At 56.5% G+C, this 10,846-nt stretch overlaps 1 protein-coding gene across 1 annotated transcript in view; it reads left to right on the top strand.

Annotated features, from left to right (window-relative positions):
* The first annotated feature begins 4,348 nt into the window (after positions 1-4,348).
* Positions 4,349-10,846, top strand: part of tsr1 (TSR1 ribosome maturation factor) — a 30,113-nt gene continuing 23,615 nt past the window's right edge. Inside the window, exons 1-5 of the mRNA XM_070856881.1 lie at positions 4,349-4,503; positions 4,995-5,098; positions 6,434-6,650; positions 8,079-8,213; positions 9,005-9,423. Coding sequence (XP_070712982.1) covers positions 4,389-4,503; positions 4,995-5,098; positions 6,434-6,650; positions 8,079-8,213; positions 9,005-9,423 — 990 coding nt within the window. The 5' untranslated portion in view covers positions 4,349-4,388. The remainder of the gene's footprint in view (positions 4,504-4,994; positions 5,099-6,433; positions 6,651-8,078; positions 8,214-9,004; positions 9,424-10,846) is intronic.

Genomic DNA, 10,846 nt, shown 5'->3' with positions numbered 1-10,846 from the left:
TAACACCATCCTCACCCACCCTTATTACCAACCCCGGGCCGTGAGGCTCCCTCCAATCCCACACACTCACAGTTTAGTCAATTACCTGTTGTGTGGAACCTTGGGATACGGAGCAGGTGCGTGTAACAGATCGGTAGAGGGGCTGAATGGCCGAGTCCCGCCCCCATAACGGAATATCGCTGTGTGAGTAACGGAATAAAACTGAGAGACTTGGACTGGTGTTATTCTCCAATCTGTGCTAATGTGATCGCAACAACAACTGGGGTCAGAGCTCCACTCACTGCTGGGGCGGGTACGAGACCGGAGTGTGGGGGGGCCGGGCGAGGGCGACAAAGTGTGGGAGGGGGCGGTGGGGGGGAGCGACGAGGGGTGAGCGACGAGGGGTGGGGGGGGAGCGACGAGGGGTGGGGGGGGGGGAGCGACGAGGGGGGAGCGACGAGGGGTGAGCGACGAGGGGTGAGCGACGAGGGGTGAGGGGGGGAGCGACAAGGGGTGGGGGGGAGCGACGAGGGGTGGGGGGGAGCGACGAGGAGTGAGGGGGAGCGACGAGGAGTGGGGGGGAGCGACGAGGGGTGGGGGGGGAGCGACGAGGAGTGAGGGGGAGCGACGAGGAGTGAGGGGGAGCGACGAGGAGTGGGGGGGAGCGACGAGGAGTGAGGGGGAGCGACGAGGAGTGAGGGGGAGCGACGAGGAGTGAGGGGGAGCGACGAGGAGTGAGGGGGAGCGACGAGGAGTGAGGGGGAGCGACGAGGAGTGAGGGGGAGCGACGAGGAGTGGGGGGGAGCGACGAGGGGTGGGGGGGAGCGACGAGGGGTGGGGGGGAGACGAGGGGTGGGGGGGAGCGACGAGGAGTGGGGGGGGAGACGAGGAGTGGGGGGGAGCGACGAGGAGTGGGGGGGAGCGACGAGGAGTGAGGGGGGAGGTTTCTTACCCCAACCAATATGGGACACGGTGCAAGTCTGGAACTGCACCGACCTCCGTGGGGTGCGAGTGGCCCCGCTCTGGGGGTGGCGGGGTGGGGAGTATCTGGGCCGGGGGGGGGGGGTGGGGAGTATCTGGGCCGGTTGGTGGGCTGAATCCCTGAAGATGAGGCCAACTTTATAACAGGTATCTGTGTATCAGCGCCCATGGCCTGGACTTCACGCCCCCCCCCCAACCACAGCCAGGTGGGCGCCGGACTCTTGGGGATTGTGGGGGGAGGGGGCGGCTGGGGTCACCAGATAAACCCAGTGTCACAGGCCAGCTGATCCCGTGACCTCTCACTGACGGCACATCCCGGTGGGGTTGGTGCTGACAGACACCAGCGGGCGGGGTCCCGGTGCGACCGTGTGGGTCGCAGGGCGAGGGTCTTCGGGCCCTCCGTGTTACGCCCCGTCACTGCCGCCATTACATTACTGGTGCTCTCCTGCCCTCTGGTGGCTTCTACTGTTATAGGAAGACAGGCATCGATGCATTAACGATTACCAATGTCCATCGAGTGCGCTTTCTCCCATCCTGGCAGTCGCTGATCCAACGGTGATGGGGTTGCTGCAATCTCGATCAATGCGTCTACAACAGACCCAGACCCAGTGGGGGACAGCTTTGGGAACCTGAGGCCCAAAGTCCCCTGTTCCTCCCGAGCTCGCTACACTGCCCACACGGCACGTCTCCAGTTACTCAGTTACTGGATCTGCAAAATGTTATTTACTGAAGGAAATCTCTCTGATTCCCAGAGTGAGGCTCAGTTCACCGTTCCAGTGCCAAGTTTACCAGAACATAATCCCTCATTCCTTGCCTAGCTTTGTGTCAGCTGTGGCTCAGTGAACAGCACACTCGCCACTGAGTCAGAAGGTTGTCGGTTCAAGTCCCACTTCAGGGACTTGAGCCCATAATCCAGGCTGACACTCCAGTGCAGTGCTGAGGGAGTGCCGCACTGTCGGAGGGTCAGTCCTGAGGGAGCGCCGCACTGTCGGAGGGGCGGTACTGAGGGAGTGCTGCACTGTCGGAGGGGCGGTACTGAGGGAGCGCCGCACTGTCGGAGGGGCGGTACTGAGGGAGCGCCGCACTGTCAGAGGGGCAGTACTGAGGGAGCGCCGCACTGTCGGAAGGGCGGTACTGAGGGAGCGCCGCACTGTCGGAAGGGCGGTACTGAGGGAGCGCCGCACTGTCGGAAGGGCAGTACTGAGGGAGCACCGCACTGTCGGAGGGGCGGTACTGAGGGAGCGCCGCACTGTCGGAGGGGCGGTACTGAGGGAGCACCGCACTGTCTGAGGGGCAGTACTGAGGGAGCGCCGCACTGTCAGAGGGGCGGTACTGAGGGAGCACCGCACTGTCGGAGGGTCAGTACTGAGGGAGCGCCGCACTGTCGGAGGGTCAGTACTGAGGGAGCGCCGCACTGTCGGAGGGGCAGTACTGAGGGAGCACTACACTGTCGGAGTGCTACACTCTCGGAGGGATGTAAAAGATCCCATGACACTATTTCAAAGAACAGGAGAGTTTTCCCTGATGTCCTGGCCAATATTTATCCCTCAATCGACATTACTGTTATCTGGTCATTATCACATTGCTGTGTGTGGGAGCTTGCTGTGTGCAAATTGGCTGCCGCATTTCCCACATTACAACAGTGACTGCACTTCAAACAGTACTCATTGTCTGTAAATCGCTTTGGGACGTCCGGTGATCGTGAATGGCGCTATAGAAATGCACGTCTTTCCTTCCTTCTTTGACAAGCTTGTGATTGTATCCAACTCCACCTCAGTGGGTGTTTTTCTCCGACTGCCAGACGGAGTGTGTGCTGCTTCCACTCCCTCCCACCAGCGAGCTCGGAGCTCCCTCAGTGCCACAGCAAGCAGACGCTCGCGAGTGCCACTGAATTTGCATTTACCAATGTGTGGCGGCTCAGTGACTCTGGGGCAAGGTGGTGGAGTGAATGATTCAAAGCTGTGAACATCAGGGAAATAAAGGGAATGGGATCCACCATCAGGTGTGCCATCGACAGCAAACACAGTTCCACGTATGAAGCCACGTTTTGTGCACTGACTCACGGGCCAGGGGTGGGGCACTATGATTATGTGGAGACTGGCACTATTTCCATTGGAGAAGAGAAGGCGAAGAGGAGATTTTTTAAATTATAGAGATTTTGATAATGAATAGGGAAAGATAATTTATTCTGGTTGGGGCTTCAGTGTCGAGAGGACAGCAAGAGAGAGGAGAGAGGTGGGAGGTATTTTTATACACACAGGATTGTTGGAGAATGGAATGGTTTACCACAGGGAGTAGTTGAGGCAGAGCCGATTGCCCCATTTAAGGAAAAATTGGCTAAGCATTGGAAGCAGAGGAAGATACACGGCTATGGGGAGAGAGCGGGGCAGTGCGATTAGCTTTAGACACTGGAGCTGAATGTTTCATTTAAAGACGACATAACCTCAAGATGTCACTTACAGCCACTGATGCACTTTTGAAGTGCAATGTTAGAAACCAGGCAGCCAATTTGTGCATAGCAAGATCCCAAAAACAACAATGTGATAATCTGCAGATCATCTTTTTGGTGACATTGGCTGAGGGATAAACATTGGCCCCAGGACACCGGGGGGAACTCCCCCGCTCTTCTTTGAAATAGTGCCACAGGACCTTTGGAGTCCACCTGAGAGGGCAGACGGGGCCTCAGTTTAACGTCTCATCTGAAAGACGGCCCCTCCGACAGTGCGGGGCTCCCTCGGTACTGCCCCTCCGACAGTGCGGTGCTCCCTCAGTACTGCCCCTCCGACAGTGCGGCACTCCCTCAGTACTGCCCCTCCGACAGTGCGGCACTCCCTCAGTACTGCCCCTCCGACAGTGCGGGGCTCCCTCGGTACTGCCCCTCCGACAGTGCGGCACTCCCTCGGTACCGCCCCTCCGACAGTGCGGCACTCCCTCAGTACCGCCCCTCCGACAGTGCGGCGCTCCCTCAGTACCGCCCCTCCGACAGTGCGGGGCTCCCTCAGTACCGCCCCTCCGACAGTGCGGCACTCCCTCGGTACCGCCCCTCCGACAGTGCGGCACTCCCTCAGTACTGCCCCTCCGACAGTGCGGCACTCCCTCAGTACTGCCCCTCCGACAGTGCGGCACTCCCTCAGTACTGCCCCTCCGACAGTGCAGCACTCCCTCAGTACTGCCCCTCCGACAGTGCAGCACTCCCTCAGTACCGCCACAGAATGGCTCCCAGGGCCACTTGTTGTTTGTTATTGTCGGAAACCAGTAAATTAAAGTCTGTCAGGCTGAGGCCGGGCCCGTCTCCCGCCGCGCGGGTCCTCCAGCATCCCAGGGTGCAGCGGGCCCGCCCCGCCGCGCGGGTCCTCCAGCATCCCAGGGTGCAGCGGGCTCGCTGGCCCTGGGTCGCCTCGTGCGCCAGGCGCCAGCTCCTTGTTAAGATGGCGGGCGGCGCGGTGGCGGAGCCTCATCGGCCCGGCTGCTTCAAGCAGCCCAAGAAGGCGCACAAAGCCGGCCGGCACCGCACCAAGGGCAGCCTGCGGCGGGCGGGGAAAGGTAGGCGGGCCCGAGAGGGGGGGAGGCTGGGGCTCCACGTGACACAGGCATTGCGGGAGCCGGGGGTTTGCGGGGCCTGCCCTGGGGGGCCGGGGGTTTGCGGGGGCCTGCCCTGGGGGCCGGGGGTTGCGGGGCCTGCCCTGGGGGCCGGGGTTTGCGGGGCCGGGGGTTTGCGGGGCCTGCCCTGGGGGGGCCGGGGGTTGCGGGGGCCGGGGGTTGCGGGGCCTGCCCTGGGGGGCCGGGGGTTGCGGGGCCTGCCCTGGGGGGCCGGGGGTTGCGGGGGCCGGGGGTTGCGGGGCCTGCCCTGGGGGGCCGGGGGTTGCGGGGGCCGGGGGTTTGCGGGGCCTGCCCTGGGGGCCGGGGGTTTGCGGGGCCTGCCCTGGGGGCCGGGGGTTGCGGGGCCTGCCCTGGGGGCCGGGGGTTGCGGGCTGTGGTTGAGGCGGGGCCCGGGCCGGGGCCGGTTTGTTGACGCTGTCAGTCTGTGTCCACAGGCCGAGTGTCTGTTCAGACGATCAGTAAGAAGGTGAGGAAAGACTTGAAGAAACATGATCGGAGACACCACGCAAACCAGATCCGGCAGCAGAAGAGGGAGGCGGTGAGTGATCTCCCCGACCTTCGACCCCAGCCGTCGTATTTCTTGACCCAACCTGACCTTTGACACCCAACCTCTGACCCACCCCGACCTTTGACACCCAACCTCTGACCCACCCCGACCTTTGACCCACCCCGACCTTTGACACCCGACCTTTGACACCAAACCTATGACCCACCCCGACCTTTGACACCCAACCTCTGACCCACCCCGACCTTTGACACCCAACCTCTGACCCACCCCGACCTTTGACACCCAACCTCTGACCCACCCCGACCTTCAACTTCTGACCCACCCTGACCGTCGACCCTCCCAACTCCTGACCCATCCTAATCTTCAACCCCAACCTCTGACCACCCCCCCAGCACACCCACACATCCCATCCCTGGCAAACTCCATTCTTAAGTGTAAAGGGAGGGGTCGCTGAAGGTCGCCAGTGATCCGTCTGTGCTCCCCACAGGCACTGCATCAGCAACTGGGGGCTGAGATTTGTGCAGGCTGATTTAAAGAGCTCTGTTCTGGGTGGGTACTGGCACTGATACCTTGATTACGGCCCGGTACTGATTTCCAGACTCTGTCCAATAAGGTACTTCAGAGAGAATTTATTTGTGCCTAAAGGTGATGAACAGATCAATGTGTCACCTGGGATAGGCGGTGAGCTCTCATCCCAGTGGCTCCGTCGAATCCTGACTGGTAGCAAGTTCCTTCCGCATCGGAAATGAAACTTGGAGGAGGAGGCACCTGGGAGTGTTTCCAAGTGACAGAGAATGGTGTAGAGCTGGGTACACAGGAACAGGAGGAGGCCATTCAGCCCCTCGAGCCCTGCTCTGTCATTCAATTAGATCATGACAGAAATGTACCTCAACTCCATTTGCCAGCCTTTGCTCCATATTCCTTGATACCCTTACCTAACAAAAATCTATCGATCTCGGTCTTGATAGCTTCAGTTGATCCACAGCCTTTGAGGGCGAGAGTTCCAGATTCCCACTGCCCTTTGTGTGAAGAAGTGTTTCTTGACATCACCCCTGAACAGCATGGCTCTAATTTGAAGGTTATGCCTCCTTGTTCTGGATTCCCCACCGCCTCTTAATCTTCTAAATTCCAGTGAATAATAGGCTAGTTTATGCATACTGTCCTCGTAATTTAATCCTCTAAGCTCTGGGTATCATTCTGGTGAATCAGCACTGCACCCCGGCCAGGGCACGGTTCCTAGGACTGAACACCGTACTCCAGGTAAGGTCTGACCATGGCTCTGCACAGCTGAAGCATGTAAAACGTGTAATACGTGGTGACCTGCAGTGCAGTGCGTGAGCTGTTGGGCGCTTGTTCCCTCTGCAGGTGCTGACAGAGAAGAGGAGTCTGGGCAGTAAAGAGGGACCCCCCCACCTGGTGGCTGTAATCCTCCTGCACGCTGGCACAAGTGCCCAGGATGCGCTGAGGTTGATTCAGAGCGATGAGACCGCGAGCGTGCATGACCGGGATGAAGGGGGCGAGCGCTTTGGATTAGTCTGCCCCAGGTTCAAACAGAGGTTCTACTTCATCCGAGTGAATGCAGGTGAGCAACTGAGCGTTTCTAATGAATGGAATCATAGAACGGTTACAGCACAGAAAGAGGCCATTCGGCCCGTCAGCTCGTCCCTGCAATGGGTTTCTGCAGATTCATAGAACCAGCGGAGTCAAAGGCATTTCAAATGCGTGGCATGCTGCAGATAACGAGCGGATACCTGTAAGTGTTATACACACCAAACCCTACTCCCACCTTGCGATTTAAATATATTTATATTGCTGAGTTCCCACTCTCTGCGCGGGTTATTTCGGGGCGACACCAGACAAGGTACGTTCCCGAAGGAGGGGCGACTCCGAAGCTGAGGCAATTGCAGAGCGACACTGGCGCAATCTGATCGCCTGCCCCACCCACCAAGGTCAGCTGGGGCTTTGTGGTTCACATTAAGGAACAGTGTGCAGAGCCGGGGCTTTGTGAACAGTATCTGTGGATTGAAGATAGAAAATTGAAGTGAATCCTAATCTATCCAAGCAGTTCACCACGAGTCTGATCCCACGGGGAATGTGTGTCGCTCACGTGCAGAAGGAGCCCCGTTCAGGTGTGCCCGACAACAACAGGCGCTCTGGGCCCGTGAAGGTTTCTCCTTCTGTTAGAGGGGCGGGGGCTGGCTCACCAGTCAGACTGCAGCCTTCTCCTTCTGCCCAAGGCACACTCCAATGTTTACACGGGGCTGTTAAGCTAACGCACAACTATAGCCCAGGCTTTTGTTCCCCTGAATTTAGACGATTAAGGGGTGATTGTAATGAGGTCTTTAAAATGATAAATGTATTCAGTTGGGTAAATACAGAGAAACTATTTCCGCTGCTGGGGGGAGACAAGAACAAGGGGGCACAATCTTAAAATTAGGGCCCGGCCGTTCAGGGGCGATGCCTGGAAACATTTCTTCACACAAAGGGCAGTAGGAATCGGGAACTCTCTTCCCCCAAAGGCTGTGGGTGCTGGCGGTCAATTGGAGCTTTCAAGACCAGGATCGATAGATTTTGTTAGGTCAGGATTATTGAACCAAGGCGGGTTAATGGAATTAAGATACAGATCAACCGTGATCTAACTGAAAGGCGGAACAGGCTCGAGGAGCTGAATGGCCGCCTCCTGTTCCTGTGTAACAGGCTCGAGTGGCTGAATGGACTCCTCCTGTTCCTGTGTAACAGGTTCGAGGGGCTGAATGGTCTCCTCCTGTTCCTGTGTAACAGGCTCGAGTGGCTGAATGGACTCCTCCTGTTCCTATGTAACAGGCTCGAGGGGCTGAATGGCCTTCTCCTGTTCCTGTGTAACAGGCTCGAGGGGCTGAATGGACTCCTCCTGTTCCTGTGTAACAGGCTCGAGGGGCTGAATGGCCTCCTCCTGTTCCTGTGTAACAGGCCCGAGGGGCTGAATGGCCTCCTCCTGTTCCTATGTTCACATTTCTTTGTTCCTTTTCAGGTGATATCCACGCGGTTCTTGACCTTGCCAAAGTAGCGGACACGCTGATGTTTGTGCTAGATCCGTATGAGGGATGGGACAGTTATGGGGACTTTTGTCTCTCCTGTCTGTTTGCTCAAGGCCTCCCCAGCCATGGTATGTGGATTCGGTGTGCATGCGCTGTCAGGGACTTGCTGGTGGGATAGGATAGCGCTGTGGTGCTGCTGGACTAGTAAACCAGGGAATGAGTTCAAATCATACCATGGCCATTTGAGAATTTTAATTTAGTTCATTTTTTTAAAAGCTGGCATCAGTAAAAGTGAGCGTGAAGCTGTCGGATTGTAGTAAAAACCCAACTACTTCTCGCGTTCTTCAGGGAAGGAAAGCTGCTGTCCTTACCCGGTCTGGGCCTATAGGGGACTCCAGTCCCACACCCAAGTGCTTGACTCTCGACTGTCCTCTGTCGTGGCCCAGCGAGACACTCAGTTGTATCAAACCAACTAGGGATGGGCAATAAATGCCAGCCTTGCCAGTCACGTCCACAATCGAGAATTAATATTTTTAAAAGTGAACAAAATTAATCAAAGTCTAATTTTAACGGGGAAAAAAATTGATTAAAGTCATTGTATAATTTGAGCTGACTGGAAATTGAGAATCCAGGCCAAGTTTTGATGGCGTGGGGTGCGGACCTGGAGGAGGGGGGGAGGGGGTGCATGGCAGGCGGGCCCGAGGGACCCGGCGGGGGGGGGACCCGACAGGTCGAAATCCATCAGAAGGAGACGGGCTTGTTGGGCCTAAAGGCATTTTCCTGCTGATAATTCCCCTGGTCTGACATACCCTACCGTCTGCTGGTAATGCTTAGTGTTGGGTGTCGGGCGGGGGGGGGGGGGGGGAGTCTGGTCCAAAAGGGAACGGTGCTCCATGTGTAACTGACTCTCGCCCCACAGTGTTCGTGGTTCAGGGAGTTAACGACCTTCCCGTCAAGAAACGAACGGATGCCAGGAAGAACCTGAGCAAGATGTTGGAGAAACGTTTCCTTGAGGCCAAACTCTTTCACCTGGACACAGAGCAGGAGGCCGTGCTGGTCATCAGACACATCGCCATGCAGAAACAGCGGCACCTCGCCTTTCGGCAGCACCGCTCCTACTTGCTGGCACAGCGGGCCGCCTTCGAGGCCAGCGACGAAAGCGGACTGGTGGGAACGCTGAAGGTGTCTGGTTATGTCCGGGGACAGACGCTGGATGTCAGCAAGCTGGTTCACATTGTGGGACATGGAGATTTCCAGATGAGTCAGATCGATGGTCCGCCTGACCCCATGCCCCTGAATCCCAAGACGACAAAGAAAAGAGAGGATGCAGAGATGCGAGTGAGTAAAAAGATAGTCGGCTGATGCACTTACAATGCTTACAGAATCGTACAGCACAGCAAGAAGCCATTCGGCCCATCATGCCTGTGCCGGCTCTTCAGAAAGAGTGATCCGATTGGTCCCATCCCCCGCCCTTTCCCCACAGCCCTGCAAATCCGTTTCAAGTATTTATCTGATTCCCGTTTGAAAGTCACTATTGAATCTGCTCCCACCGCCCTTTCAGGCAGCGCGATCCTGATCACAACAACTCGCTGCGTAAACACAAAAATTGTCGTCCTCATACCTCCGGTTCGTTTGCCGATTACTTTAAATCTGTGCCCTCTGGTGACCGGCCCTCTGGTTACCGACCCTCCCGGCACTGCAAATAGGTTCTTATTTACTCTCTCAAAACCCTTCATGACCTTGATCCCCTCTATTAATTCACTCCTAGACCTTCTCTGCTCTCAGGAGAACAACCTCCGCTTCTCCAGTCTCCCCAATGACAACATCAACACTGGTCCATCTCCCACAGTAAGAGTTGATGCCAAGTATAGTCCTGAGGTGAGGTGGGTTTAGAGGCCAGGGGACAGTTGGACCAGGACATTATTTTGAAGTCGTACATTATTTTCACTTTGCTATTATAAATGTCGTCTACATTTATAATGGTAACTGTCTATGTAAGCGTGTCACTCTGTAATTCCACTCTTCCTCCAGTGGTGGCACTGCAGGGTAAGTGGGGTTCGAGGGCGGGGTCTAACCGCACCACAACATAGAGACAGTTCAGTCCACATTTTACAGTCATACATTTTATTATTTTTGTATTTTCATTATAATTCCTATATCTATATTTATATTTCTAATGCTATATAAATTACTACTCTATGTAAACATGAACTCATCCAGAACTCGGCTGCCCCGTGTCCGAACTCGCTCAAAGTCCCGCTCGCCCATCACCCCCTGTGCTCGCTGCCCCATTTCCTAAGTTGCACCAAATCCCGCTCGCCCATTGCTCGCTGTGCTCGCTGACCGACATTGGCTCCCGGTGTGGCAAGGCCTCAATTTCAAAATTCTCATCCTTATTTTCAAATCCCTCCATGGCCTCACCCCTCCCTATCTCTCTCATCTTCTCCAGCCCTGCAACCCCCCCCAGGCCACTTCATCCCCGATTTTCATCGCTCAAACATTGGCGGTCGTGCCGTCAGCTGCCTAGGCCCTGAGCTCTGGAAATTCCTCTCTAAACTTCTCCACACCTCTCCTCCTTTAAAATGCTCCTGAAAACCTACCTCTTCGACCAAGCTTTTGGTCGCCTGTCCTATTACTTCCTTATGTGACTCGATGTCAAATTTTGTTTAATAATGCTCCTGTGAAGCACCTTGTGACGTTTTCCTACGTTAAAGGCGCTATATAAATGCAAGCTGTTGCTGGTAGCTGCCTATGTAAACGT

Source organism: Pristiophorus japonicus, chromosome 16, assembly GCF_044704955.1.
Source record: "Pristiophorus japonicus isolate sPriJap1 chromosome 16, sPriJap1.hap1, whole genome shotgun sequence".
NCBI lineage: Eukaryota > Metazoa > Chordata > Chondrichthyes > Pristiophoridae > Pristiophorus > Pristiophorus japonicus.
This window is presented reverse-complemented; position numbering and strand designations above follow the sequence as displayed.